At 41.1% G+C, this 15,187-nt stretch overlaps 1 protein-coding gene across 1 annotated transcript in view; it reads left to right on the top strand.

Moving 5' to 3' along the window:
• Zmym6 (zinc finger MYM-type containing 6) overlaps positions 1-15,187 on the top strand; it is a 47,396-nt gene that overhangs the window by 26,483 nt on the left and 5,726 nt on the right. Inside the window, exons 9-12 of the mRNA XM_032897632.1 lie at positions 57-229; positions 1,327-1,474; positions 3,208-3,375; positions 4,518-4,555. Coding sequence (XP_032753523.1) covers positions 57-229; positions 1,327-1,474; positions 3,208-3,375; positions 4,518-4,555 — 527 coding nt within the window. The remainder of the gene's footprint in view (positions 1-56; positions 230-1,326; positions 1,475-3,207; positions 3,376-4,517; positions 4,556-15,187) is intronic.

Genomic DNA, 15,187 nt, shown 5'->3' with positions numbered 1-15,187 from the left:
TTCCTCCTTAAAGCTAACGCGTGTTTGTCTCTCCTTGCATCTTTGCTGATGGATAGTTTGCAAGGTCCTCTCCGCTCGAGACTTTGGGGAAAGGTGGGGAAACTACTGTAAGACGTGCAGTTACTGTTTACAGACGTCTGCAAATTTTGTGGAAAATCAACTGGAAGGCAAGCTCCAGGTTTTCTGCTGTGAAGACTGCATGTCTAAGTTTACAGCTTTGTTACATCAGGTAACCAGGCCATGCTCTTTGACTCATTTTGAAACAAATGCTAATCATTTTCAATTAAAATATATTCAAAGTACATGAAAAAATGTATTCAGAGTTCGGGATTTCTGGAGGTCTCTTTCCCCTGGTATTGGGCCTTGAATTTAGAACCTCATGCCTGCTGGACAAACTCTGTACCACTGAGATGGATCTCTAGCCAGAGTAAGGACGTGTGTACTTTTTATTCTCTCTCTCTTATAGAGTATGATGACCTTATTTGTAGCTTTTAGGTTAGAAATTTACATAACTTTGCCTTAAGTAGCTCTCATTCAGGTTACTCAAGAATTTAAGGTCAGACCTTGTCCTCCCTTCATAGGTCGCGTGGCAAACTGATAGTCTTACCTACTTTCCTAGTTTTGAAAGACATACAGTAGTAGGAATAGTTAGATAAGCATAGTACAGACTTGCCGCTTTTCCAGTTGATTGTTCCAGTCCCGTTGTCAGTCCTGAGGGCTAGGTGTGTTGTTGCCACTTTATAAGTAAGAGGAGTGTAGCCAGAGAGGTGAGTAGACAGAGAGGAGTGTAGCCAGAGAGGTGAGTAGCCTGAGAGGTGAGTAGCATGCCCTCGAGGAAGCTGGTTGGTGGCAACTACATAGCACCTACAGCACTCTAGCGAACTCATTGTGCACTTAATACTCATTCCAGATGTACTTTGCTTGCCGAGGAATATTCTATATTTTAACCATTGTATGGCTAAGGACCAAACACAATGCTTAAGAGAAGGGTACTTAGGCTGGGTTGTGGTGGCACACACCTTAACCCCAGCACTCAGGAGGCAGAGGCAGGTGGAACTCTGTGAGTTCAAGGCCATCCTAGTATAAAAAGTGAGTTCTAGGACAACCATGGCTACACAGAGAAACCCTGTCTTAAAACAAACAAACAAACAAAAAATGTTAGGACATCTTATGTGGAACAAATACCTGTTTTTAACTACAGTATTTTAATTAGGGAACCTTTCATTTTATAATCTCACTAATTCATATACCATTTTCATTAGTGCTTCTGGTCAGTATTAAACTTTTATAATTTTAACCCTTCCTTGTCCTTCCTTCACCTTTCAGACAGCCAGGTGTGATGCCTGTAAACGGCAGGGTAAGCTAAGCGAATCCTTGAAGTGGAGAGGCAACATCAAATACTTCTGTAACCTGTTTTGTGTCTTGAAGTTTTGCCATCAGTATAGTGTGAATGACCCAATTCCACAAAGAAAAGGTAAAATTAAACTTGTTCCAGGCTCTTCCAGTCAGTGCTAGGATATACTGTCGCATACACAGTTGAAATACTACAATAACACAAAGTTTTCTTGTATTATAGCCTACACTTCCTGAAAGTTTTCTTTAGGGTGCCTGTTGTAGTTTTTATTGCTTGGTAAATAAACACCGTGACCAAAAGCAGCTCAGGGAGGAACGGATTTATTTCATCTTACGACTCTCAGGTCACACTCCATCACCGAGGGAAGTCAGGGCAGGCACTCGAGGCAGGAACCTGGAGGCAGGACCTGAACAGACCGTGCGGCGGTGCTGCTTCTGCCTTTGTTCTCATTGCTCAGCTTGCTTTCTCCTGCAGCCCAGGGCCACCTGCCCAGGAGTGACACTGCCCACACGAGTCACTAATCAAGGAGGTGCCCCACAGACTTGCCTGCAGGTGCTCTGATGGGGCATTTTCTCAGCTGACATTCCCACTTTTCAGAAGACCCTAGCTATGTCAAGTTGACAAAAAACTGTCACATGGTCGGCCTTTGAAAGGAAATTAATTCTGATGCTTTTTGCTACCATAATCAAAGCAAGCAATTAATACATACTTATTTCATAGGAAAATTGAATTTGATTGCTTTTGATTCAACTTACGTGACTCTAAGTTTGTAAAGCTAAGGGATCCATACTATAACTGAAAATAAAAACTAAAAAGACGGCAAACAGAGGGAGAGGCTGCAAGTGTGTTACTATGGTTGCTGTGCCTGGTATAGAATTTGATGCAGAACTTGCTTGTAGCTAAAGAAAAAAAGAGCAACACATTAATTATTTCAGAAAAAATAAAGTAGTTCAGTTCTTCATGGGTAGCAAAGTTTTTTCTTGAAAAAAAATTTTTTTTTACAAGTAGGACAACTAATGTGGTCAAGAAAAATCGAGATGAGTGGATGTGTGGAATGTTCTTAAAGTGTGTCCTCTCAGGAGTACTGTCCGATGATCCAAGACAAGCATAGATCCTCTGCTGAGAACCTCGAGTACTACATAATTCTTACAGTGTGCTCTCCCTTATGTATAGCTGTTCTAAGCTTCTGTGTTCGCCAGCCCATCCTAGGACTAGTCAGGTTGGTGGTGGGACACTCATTTTACAGTATCGTTGAGAGAAACCACTGCTACTAGAAGGGAGACTGTTGGGGAGGAAGGGTCTAAGAGATAGAGGAAAAGAAGGCAGCTATTGCAGGGGGCAAGGCTGTACATGGCAGAATGATGAGGGTGAATGTCAGCAAAATACAGTCATCTACAACTTGTAAAGGAAGCCTATTATTTTGTATGAAAACTTAAAAGAGAAAAAACAGCGTTACTTGGAGGGGCAGCTTCTTCATCAACTTCCAGTTAATCCCAAAGCTGAGAATACCTGGCACTTTACCTGTTAGATATTAAAATTACTAAATTTTAGGATGTCTTATATGGACTTTAAAATTTTACAGAACCAGGCTTGTCCTAAGTCCCAGTGAACACAGACCTTAGCAGAGTCACCCAAGCTGATGTTACACAGGTGGAGCTTTGTGTCACTGCCTGACCGACGACTCCTTAAACAGTCTCATTCCTATTTAACCCTTTTTTGATGCGGTGTCTAACTTTTGTTTATTTTAATCAGCATTTATTTTCTTCCTTATTTTTATGCAACAGTTCATGAATTTGAATGCCATCCTTGTTCAGGGGGCCATGCTAATCTGTGTCGTTACCCTTTTTTTGTAGTGTTTGTGCTCCCAAAGCCAGCACAGGTAATTATTCCTAAGGTACAAACTGCTATGACGGCACTCCCTTCTCCAAAGATAGCTACAACACCGGTTATAACCAGTGTGACATCATTGGCAAAAATACCTGCACTCCAGCCCACTGGGAACACTAACAGTGTCTGCACAGGTATGACTTGATGCAGAGGCTTTTGGATAGGAGGCAAGTATTGCCGAGTCTAAGAGTTATTGCTGGTAACGCCTTTATCGTAATGAGGAAGTATGTGCCCCACTGTAGGGTGAGGGATGAGTTGGAAAGGAAGGGGCGTGCAGTTAACTTTTTAAAGGATTCTAATGGGCTCAGCAGTTAAGAGCATCTGTTGCTCTTGCAGAGGACCTGGGTCAGCTCTCTGCAGCTGTGTGAGCCTCTAATCATTTGTAACTCCAGTTCCAGGAGAGCTGATGTCCCCTTTTGGGTTACATGGGCATAAGGCATGCATGTGGTGCACATACATACATGCAGGCAAAACACTCATACACATAAAATAAACAAAAATAATTTGAAGAGTTTTAACACCCTCCCCCCCCAGTATGTGTGTGTGTGGGGTTGGAGTATGAACATATTTACTTACTTCTGTATAGGTGGGTGATGTTAGACACCTTCCACCACTGTCCGTCCAGTGCTTGAACATGTAAATTTTATTAGTGTATACATTGTATGTATGTATGCATGTGTGTATGTGTATATGTGCACAAGTGTGGGCAGGTACATGCCAGGCCTTGTTTGTGGAGGTCAGAGGACAACTTTTGGGAATCAGTTCTCTCCTTCCACTTGGGATCTGAGGATCAAACTCAGGTTTTCAAGTTGGAATGGCAAACACCTTAATCTACCTTAGCTTTTAAGATCTAGAGTTCATTGACGGTTAGGCTGGAATGGTCAGTGGACTCCAGGAATCTTCCTGTCTCAGCTGGGGTTATAGATGTAGAGCTATGACTGCATCTCTCTGTTCTTGTTTTTAAACATGGGCTCTGGGGATTTGAACTCAGGGCCTTATGCTCTGCACACCATGCACTGTAGCCGCTGAGCGGCTCACCAGCCCCCACTGCTTGCTTCTGTGTCTCCAGGCGTTCTAATGAAGTCAGGGGCCTGAGGTGGTAGGGATTCTTACCTTCACTCAGGTACCATGATGCCTTGGGACCTTTTTTTAAAATTTTTTGAGAAATTCTGGTCCAGACTCTAACCCTCCTTAATGAGAAAAAACAAATGCCTTAATTTCAATGTTTACTTATGAATATTTCAGGAGTGATAATGTGTTCTCTGATTTGTAACAGGTGCTGGTCCTACAAAGGCAACAAAGATCATTGGAAATGTAAGTTTTTTCACTAATGTGTTACTTGATGATCCCCATTTACTGGGGGTTTCATTTTGGTTACAGTCTACTATATATACATACACATATATGCATATGCACACATACACACATATATTAGATTACATAAATGCTTTTCTGTTTACAGCTTAGTCTTTTCAGAAGGTTGAGTAGTAACACATTGTCTGTTCTGAACTATATCTTTGGACTCTGGATCCTTAATAAGGGTCTACTCCTGATTTACCTTACAGTTCGTATTCAGGTTCTCCAATTGTTTAAATGCTTCCTAGCTCCTTCTGGCTGCTCATTTTTCCTCTTACTACATTTAAGTACTTTTGGTTTAGTCTAGAAAGTCTTTGGAAAGTTCAGCATGATGCCATTGTAATTTTTTTATTATTAATTATTAACTGTACAAGTAAGATGTTACCGTATATACTTAATCCATATTATTAACATATGTCTTAGTTAGGGTTTTACTACTGTGAACAGACACCATGACCAAGACAACTCTTTTTTTTTTTTTTTCCTTTTTCTTTTTTTTTTTTTCGGAGCTGGGGATCGAACCCAGGGCCTAGCGGTTGCTAGGCAAGTGCTCTACCACTGAGCTAAATCCCCAACCCCCCAAGACAACTCTTATAAGAACATTTTATTGGGGCTGGCTTACAGGTTTAGAGGTTCAGTCCATTATCATCAAGGTGGGAACATGTCTGCATCCAGGCAGGCATGGTGCAGGAGGAGCTGAGAGTTCTACCTCTTCATCTGAAGGCTGCTAGCTGAATACTAACTTCCAGGCAGCTAGGACTAGGGTCTTAAAGCCCACACCCAGTGACACACCTACTCCAACAAAGGCCACACCTCTTAATAGTGCTACTCCCTGGGCCGAGCATATACAAACCATAGCAACATATATTTATAAAAATAGCTATATAATTTCTATCTTGATGTTTTGCTGTGAAGAGACACCATGACTGTAGCAACTTCTAAAACACTTAATTAGGGCTGGCTTACAGTTGAGAGATTTAGTCTATTATGATGGCAGGAAGAGTGGTGCTGTGTAGGCATTCATGGTGCTGGAGAGGTAGCTCAGAGTTCTTTATGTGGATCTGCAGGCCACAGGAAAAGAAAATGCCATACTAGGCCTGGCTTGAACATGAGACCTCAAAGCCCACCCTAGTGACACACTCCCACAGGCCAGCGTTTCAATAATTCTACTCCCTATGGACCTATAAGGGCCATTTTTATTCAAACTACTACTATTTCTAGCAATCTATAGTACTGGTTATAAATTTGTATGCTCTGAGGATTCATCATCCCTCTACTTCATGTTTGTATGACAATTAGTCTTTAATTATGCTAGTTTTGAATAATTCAGGTTTTTAGGAATATATACCTCACTTAATAGAGTTGCCCTATATATATTTTCTTCACTATAATTCACCTGTCATTTTAACTGTGCCACTGGGAGCTGTAGAGATGGCTCAGCAGTTAAGGGCAGTGGCTGCTCTTCTAGAGAACCCAAGTTTATTTCTCAGCAGCTTAAAACAATATAATTCCAGTTCTAGGGGATCTGATGTCATCTTCTGGCCTCTGTAGCCTCCATGGGCACTAGGAATGTATGTAGTGCACAGGCATACATGGAGGTAAAATGCTCATACACTTAAAAGTAAATTTAAACATATTTTAAAAGGGCTGGAGAGATGGCTCAGCCGTTAAGAGCACTGACTGCTCTTCCAGAGGTCCTGAGTTCAATTTCCAGCAACCACATTGTAGCTCACAACTATTTGTAACTCCAGTTCCTGTGGATCTGACACCATCACACAGACATATGTGCAGGTAAAAAACACACCAATACACATGCAATGAAAAGAAATAAAATTAAGAATGAAATTTAAAAACCAGTTACCAAATAGCTCTGATTGATTTAGTTTTAGTTTATAAAATAAAATACTTTGCAAATTGGATAGTCTCTGTTGCACCTGGAGGATCTGCCAGCTCTGTTTATCTAGTGCCAGAGTAACCACAGACAATATGTGGGCGAGCACATTTCCAATACAATTTTGTATGGAAAACAAGTGAAGGTACATGTCTTAGGATTCCATTGCTGTGAAGACACACCGTGACCAAGTGACTCTTAGAAGGAAAACATTTAATTGGGGCTGGCTTACAATTTTAGAGGTCTAGTTCATTATCATCATAGTAGGAAGTGTGGCAGTGTGCAGGCAGACATGGTGCTGGTGGATTCTAGGACAGCAGAAAGAGACTGGGCATGGTATGAGCATAGGAGCCCTCAAAACCTGTCTCCAGTATGACACACTTCCTCCAGCAAGGCTACACCTATGCCAACAAGGCCATCCCTCCTAATAGTGCAACTCCCCGGGGACCTGTGGACCAGTTACATTCAAACCACCACAGTGACTTTGCCAAACCCTGATCTGCTATATTTCCATTAAATAGAATTGGATTTATTTGCTTCTGTTAGATGCTTCCTTTTATTGCTGTGATAAAATACCACAATCAAAAGCAATTTAGGGAAGGGTTAATTTTGGAGACAAGCTTCTCTACCTTCTTCTTTGTTTTTTTGGTTTTTTTTTTAAAGATTTATTTATTTTATGTATGTGAACACACTGTAGCTGTCTTCAGACACACCAGAAGAGGGCATCAGGTCCCATTACAGATGGTTGTGAGCCACCATGTGGATGCTGGGAATTGAACTTAGGACCTCTGGAAGAACAGTCAGTGCTCTTAACCACTGAGCCATCTCTCCAGCTCCGTCTCTCCCTTCTTTATTGTTCTTTTCCAGATTGTATTTGATATTTAGAAGCGGAAGAGTCACATGGTCTGACTTGTGGGAAGCAGGAAGGCTGGGTTTGTTGCTGTTTGTTTTCATTTCCTATGATGTCCTTATTCAGACTCCCTGAATTATCCGTCTGCCCCGGCCTCCCGTATTGATTTGTGCTTTTCCAAGTTCTTTGTGAGGGAGGAGGGAAAGAGGTAGTACAATATGTTCCTAACATGCGTGAAGCTATGGGTCTGAATAAACCCAGCAGCCAGAAGCAGGAGGATGAGAAGTTTAACATCATTCTCAGATACATACCAAGTTGTAGGACAGCTTTGTCTCTTAGAAAAACAAAAACAAAACAAAACAAATTCTGGCAACAATGTGGAGGAAATCCTGCAAAGAGCAGAAATAGCTGTAGGAAGACAGGTGGGAAAGCACTGAAGCCATTTAGCAAAACAGAACAGGGACTGTACAAGGCAGGGAACACTAGAGAGAAGGCTGCAAGATTAAAAGGATTCTTTTAAAACATACTTGAGACAACTTATTAGTCATCTAAGATTAAGTATCAGTAGACAAGTGGATATGTGAATCTGGAGCTATAAGGTCAAAGTAAGAAAAGTCTGTCTGGAACCAACCATTATCTACGTGGTAAAAAGAGACCCAAGGGAGGTGGACATGTAGCGTCAGCATTTGGGAGGCAGATGTGGGAGAGTCACCCCAAGTTCTAGGCCAGGCTGGATTACTTATTGATGCTCAGAAGAAAGGACGTAAGGAAAGAAAGAGGGAGAGAGGCAGGGAAGGCAGGGATGAGAAAGGAAGAGAGTCAACAATCTGTGGGTGCTCAGGGTGTGCTGCAGTGGTAGAGCGGTTCCCTATACATGCAAGGCTTCTGATCCTTCTGACCCCTGTTGTCGCCAGTGCCACCACTAAAAAGTAAAGCTAGCCAACACCCACCACCACATAAGGACAGAACGATGCATCAAAATGCTTGCTATTAATAAAGTTTCTGAATTACTTGTTTCTGGAATTTTCTGTTTGGTTTTTTTCAGACCATAGGTGATGTGGGTAACTGAAACTATGGAAACAAAAACCGTGGATAATAGGAAATTGCTATAGATAAACATCCCTAAAACACTAAGAAAAAGGTAATTCAAAACATCAGTAGATGGAAAGTTAAAAACAGGAAGTTCAAGGAAAATTGAGAAAACCAACTACACAATCAGCCATCCAAAGGAAAAACTATAGAAATAGATGTAAAACTGTTAACAGTCAGGGACTCACAAAATTAAAAATTAGCAGATAGTCATCAAGCACAGTGACAGGAATGGTGTTCGGTATTTATGGTTATTGAAGGTGAGACTGTAGGAGATGGGAAGAAAAACCAAGCAAGGGCTGGAGCTGGCTGAGCAGGAGCGCGTGCTCTGGAAGCCTGAGGCTGAGGCCCAGCCGTCCTCATGCAAAACCCAGGCCTGGCTGGTGGTGATCTGAATGAGGATGGCCCCTTAGACACGCGTATTTGAATGCTTGATCCCCAGTTGGTGAACTGTTTAGGGAAATTAGGAGATAGATTCTTGTCGGAGAGGTGTGTCACTTAGAGGTGTTATTGAGGTTTCAGAAACCCACACCACTCCTAATACATGAGAAAATCAGAAATAGACATAAATATATTTATATATTGTGAGAATAAAAGGTGATATTTCAGATCAGTAGGAGAAATATGAATTATTCAATAATAACAATGAGACAACTAGGCCTATAGTTGCATTTCTACCAACCAATTTTAACAAAATGAAGTTCAAATGGGGATTTAGATGTAAGAAAAGAACTAAGAAATATGTAGGGGAAAATGTCATAAATATGTCACAAAACTTAGAAGCCATTAAGGAATCTGTAAGAGGAATTCAATCTTCCAGACTCAAAAGATAAACGGGCTGAGCAGGCCGGCTCCCGTATTTCTGATCCCAGTACTCCGGAGGCAGAGGCAAGCAGATAACTGAGTTCAAGGCCAGCCTTCTAGTGAGTTCTATGCTACCCTGCACTCCACAGTGAGACTGCCTCAGGGTGGGGAAAGGAAGAAATGGGTAAGTGCAGAGGTGGCAGTGCTTTTGTGTTTGAGGCCATGTGTGCTTTGGATTGGATCGGATCTTTTGAGTGCTAGGCAAGTGCTCTGTTACCAAACTATAACACCCAACCCCCAAAACTAGTTTTTAAAAATATGTACAGAGAATAAATAAAAAAAGACCCAACAACCCATAGAAAACAGGCAAGAGTATCCATTGGTTTACAGACCTGGACATTAAAGTAGTTCTTAACAGTGTTCATCTTCACTGTTACTGAGAAATGAAACTGGGCTAGGTGGAGTATTCCTGAAACCTCCTCACTCAAAGGCAGAGGCAGGAGGATAGCAACAGTTTTACATTGGGTCAGGTTGTCTAGTGAGACCTTGTAACAGAAGCAAAATTAATAAATTGATTGATTGATTGATTGATTGATTGGGGCAGGAGAGATGGCTCAGAGTTACTAGCAAGAGCACTTGCTAACTCCATCTCCGGGCATCCCATGCCCTCTTCTAGCCGCCGTAGGCACCAGTTGTGCACGTGGTGCACAGACATATTCAGGTCAAACACTCATACACATAAAGTGATGATGGTGATGGCGATGATAACAACAATAATACACAATACTGAGTGCTGTGCGGAAAAGGATGAATAGGAATGAACTTAGAACCACTGTTCATCTACCTGCCAAGATGAAAATGGACAATGAAGGTACTCTCACATGTTGCCGATTGGAGTATGAATGATTTCAAATCATTTTAGTAGAAACTAGAGAAGTTTAAAAGTGCAGGTGTGGTTTATAACTGGTTTGCATTGTTTGTAATTGCAGAAGCTTGAAACCCAATCTTTCTATCAGTGGCTGGGGCAATAGATCTTGAGTACACAAGCAGAGTCTGAGCTGTGCCCCTGTCCTGTCCCCATCTCTATTTACAGAGCCTGCCTAGAGACTGCACAAACATGCAGAGGCACTGGGTTAAAGTAAGCCTGTTAGAGTCACATCATGGGATGCTACGCCTTTGTCTAAAAGAGTAGGTAGGGCCTATGTGTACAGGCTTCTGGAAAGAAGGTATAGACTTTAGTATTATTGCACACTCCCATTTGTACTTTAAATACACATGGACATCTGCTTGTCCAGACATAGAGAATTTCCTGGAAAGGCACCAGTAAGTAGGTGAGTCTCAGAGAAAAACTAATTGGGGAAGAATTTTAACAGGGCAAATTATTTCCTGTTGTTTACTCTTTGAGTCTTTGAGTTTCATGGCACATTCATGTGAAAACATACAAAGTTTTTTTGAAACAGAATAGTCTTCACTGTGTAGTCAGTCTACTCTTGTCTCTAGGATTATCCTTCTGTCTCCGTCTCCTGAGTGCTGGGAGTACAGCTGTGCAACACTATGTCTAGACAAAATGTGTGGGCATGAAGGTGGTGTTTGAGACAGGCATCTCACTGTGTAGCCCTGGGTATCTTGGAAGTCACTTTGTAGACCAGTGTGGCCTTGAACTCATAGATATCTGCCTGTGTCTGCCTCAGTGCTGGGATTACAGACATGTGAACTGACTCATGGGTGAACTTGTTTACAGGAAAATGGTAGCTGTTAATGATGGCCCATTCACAGGCAAGGGGACACAGGGAATGCTAAACATAAAGAATGACCCTCTATAGTAGGCAAAGTGCCCACTGCCTGAGGAGTAGTCTCAAATAAAGAGATCTGTTGTCTAGGATATTAGGAAATGAGCTCACATATATTGCTTATGGCTGTTGTGGTAAAATTATTAAAGGGCGCATGACCTGGTCCCACGAGTTCCCACTCCTCGCAGATCCATGTGCTCTAGCTGTTTCTCTGTTACCACTTTCACACACTATCTCCTGGGGCAGTTGTTAACACACCTGATACACACATCACATTCCACGGGCCATGCTAGCGTTGCCCCAAGCATTCTATAGCCTAGCATAGCCTCCTGTCATGGACTGTGCTATACTCCCAACTACCCAGTGAAATCGTTTCTCAGCAAACTAGAACTCAACAACCAGATTTATGTGTTAAATGTTGTTTATAATATATCCACACAATTAATTTATAACCAATTGATAGGGATATAAACTGCCCACCTAGATAAGATATATTTTGTTCATCTAGACATACAAAGCCCTGTACACATCCATCCCTTAAGAATAGTCATAACAACCTGTAGATGTGCAGAGAGAAATCTTAACATCTGCTGCCATGTAATCTCGGCTGCTCCCTCTCCTCTTACTCTGGTCTCCTCTCTAAAACTTTTCTCCTGCCCATCCTTCCTTCTCGTCCAATGATAGGCCTCATTCTATTCTGTACCAGCCTTCACCTGAAAATGGCATCAACCTACATATGGCCACACAATTAGATAACAGCTTTTTTCCGAGAGCAGTGTGTTGATGCCATCAGAATTTAAGTCACAAGCTTGTAACTGACCAGTAACGTTCATAAGCCTAGTGTTCATAGAGATACTAGCACATGTAGGACGAGTTTATGTGAGGATAGGGAGGCGTCATGGCATTGTTTGTAATGGCACAAGGTTTATATTGTCCTTCTGGCTCATTTAGTAATAGAGTACAGTCCGAGGGACTAGGCGGCTGCATATAAAGTCATGTAAATATTCCTCCAACATGGCTTGCTAAGTTAGAGCAGGTGCTGAGCTGAAACTGGCCATATATGCTGCCATTTGTACTCAGAAGCCACTGACCTATCCAGTCTGTCAGCTGGGAGGAATGGTTATTTTCAGAGTTGACTCTGGATAGAGGGCCATCAGCTGTGCACACACTTTGTCTCTTTAATTTTGTACTTACTGTACATATGTGGGTATCAAAGGACAACTCTGGGAGTGTCTGTTCTTTCCCTGTACTACAGAGATTCCAGGACACTAACTGGGGCCTGCACTCAGGTGGTCAGGCTGGGCAGTAGTGTCTTTTCTAGCTGAGCTGTTCCTCCAGCCTGGCTGGCTCTTGAATAACTTCGGGAGTCAGGCATCATTCCCACACTCCTTTCTCCAAGGAGTCACTCTCAGCTCCTTCATCCTCTACAGCTCTTGCCACCGTCTACAAGGATATGTTGGTCTGATTGCTGGACTTGCTTGTTTCTGTATCCTCTCTGATGTGAAGCGTGTGTGAGCAGGACTCTTGTTTGTCTGTTTTCTGTTGTACCATCAGGGCTTAGACAGGGCTTGACTTACAGTAAGCATTCGGTAAGGTTTTCTGAATGAAATAAATGTGTTTTAATTAAATATCTCACTCTTTTTTCTTTTAACTTTGCTTCATGGAGAGCTTTGTTTGCAAAAGTTTTTTTTTTTTGTTTTGTTTTTTTTTGTGTTTTAATTTCCAGGTTGTCAAATGTATCAATATTTTTTTGCTTTGATTTTACATTTCTCTTTTTTTTTTTTTTTCTTTTTTTCGGAGCTGGGGACCGAACCCAGGGCCTTGTGCTACATTTCTCTTAAGAATAGTTCCTTTCGACTATACAAAGAATCAACAGAACCAAAAGCTGGTTCTTTGAAAAAATCAACAAGATAGATAAACCCTTAGCCAGACTAACCAGAGGACATAGAGAGTGTGTCTAAATTAACAAAATCAGAAATGAAAAGGGAGACATAACAACAGAATCAGAGGAAATTCAAAAAATCATCAGATCCTACTACAAAAGCCTATATTCAACAAAACTTGAAAATCTGGAGGAAATGGACAATTTCCTAGACCGATACCAGGTACTGAAGTTAAATCAGGAACAGATAAACCATTTAAACAACCCCATAACTCCTAAGGAAATAGAAGCAGTCATTAAAAGTCTCCCAACCAAAAAGAGCCCAGGTCCAGATGGGTTCAGTGCAGAATTCTATCAGACCTTCATAGAAGACCTCATACCAATACTATGCAAACTATCCCACAAAATTGAAACAGACGGAGTGCTACTGAATTCCTTCTATGAAGCCACAATTACTCTTATACCTAAACCACACAAAGACCCAACAAAGAAAGAGAACTTCAGACCAATTTCCCTTATGAATATCGACGCAAAAAATAATAAAATTCTTGCAAACAGAATCCAAGAGCACATCAAAACAATCATCCATCATGATCAAGTAGGCTTCATCCCAGTTATGCAGGGATGGTTTAATATATGGAAAACCATCAATGTAATCTACTATATAAACAAACTGAAAGATAAAAACTACATGATCATTTTATTAGATGCTGAGAAAACATTTGAAAGAACAGGAATTCAAGGCCCATACCTAAACATAGTAAAAGCCATATACAGCAGACCAGTAGCTAATATTAAACTAAATGGAGAGAAACCTGAAGCAATTCCACTAAAATTAGGGACTAGACAAGGCTGCCCACTGTCTCCCTACTTATTCAATATAGTTCTCGAAGTTCTAGTCAGAGCAATCAGACAACAAAAGGAGATCAAAGGGATACAGACTGGAAAGGAAGTCAAAATATCACTATTTGCAGATGATATGATTTAAGTGATCCCAAAAGTTCCACCAGAGAACTACTAAATCTGATAAACACCTTCAGCAAAGTGGTTGGGTATAAATTAACTCAAATAAATCAGTAGCCTTTCTCTACACAAAAGAGAAACAGAGAAAGAAATTAGGAAAATGACACCCTTCATAATAGTCCCAAATAATATAAAATACCTTGGTGTGACTTTAACCAAGCAAGTGAAAGATCTGTATGATAAGAATTTCAAGCCTCTGAAGAAATAAATTGAAGAAGATCTCAGAAGATGGAAAGATCTCCCATGCTCATGGATTGGCAGGATTAATATAGTAAAAATGACCATTTTACCAAAAGCGATCTACAGATTCAATGCAATCCCCATCAAAATACCAATCCAATGCTTCAAAGAGTTAGACAGAACGATTTGCAAATTCATCGGGAATAACAAAAAACCCAGGATAGCTAAAACTATCCTCAACAATAAAAGGACTTCCGGGGGAATCACTATCCCTGAACTCAAGCAGTATTACAGAGCAATAGTGATAAAAACTGCATGGTATTGGTACAGGGACAGGCAGATAGACCAGTGAAATAGAATTGAAGACCCAGAAATGAACCCACACACCTATGGTCACTTGATTTTTGACAAAGGAGCCAAAACCATCCAATGGAAAAAAGATAGCATTTTCAGCAAATGGTGCTGGTTCAACTGGAGGTCAACATGTAGAAGAATGCAGATTGATCCATGCTTATCACCATGTACAAAGCTTAAGTCCAAGTGGATCAAGGACCTCCACATCAAACCAGACACACTCAAACTAATAGAAGAAAAACTAGGGAAGAATCTGGAACACATGGGCACTGGAGAAAATTACCTGAACAAAACACCAATGGCTCATGCTCTAAGATCAAGAATCAACAAATGGGATCTCATAAAACTGCAAAGCTTCTGTAAGGCAAAGGACACTGTGGTTAGGACAAAACGGCAACCAACAGATTGGGAAAAGATCTTTACCAATCCTACAGCTGATAGAGGGCTCATATCCAAAATATACAAAGAACTCTTGAAGTTAGACTGCAGGGAAACAATCCTATTATGAAATCGGGTTCAGAGCTAAACAAAGAATTCACAGCTGAGGAATGCCGAATGGCTGAGAAACACCTAAAGAAATGTTCAACATCTTTAGTCATAAGGGAAATGCAAATCAAAACAACCCTGAGATTTCTATCTCACACCAGTCAGAATGGTTAAGATCAAAAACTCCAGTGATAGCAGATGCTGGTGAGGATGTGGAGAAAGATGAACACTCCTCCATTGT

Source organism: Rattus rattus, chromosome 1, assembly GCF_011064425.1.
Source record: "Rattus rattus isolate New Zealand chromosome 1, Rrattus_CSIRO_v1, whole genome shotgun sequence".
Taxonomy (NCBI): domain Eukaryota; kingdom Metazoa; phylum Chordata; class Mammalia; order Rodentia; family Muridae; genus Rattus; species Rattus rattus.
This window is presented reverse-complemented; position numbering and strand designations above follow the sequence as displayed.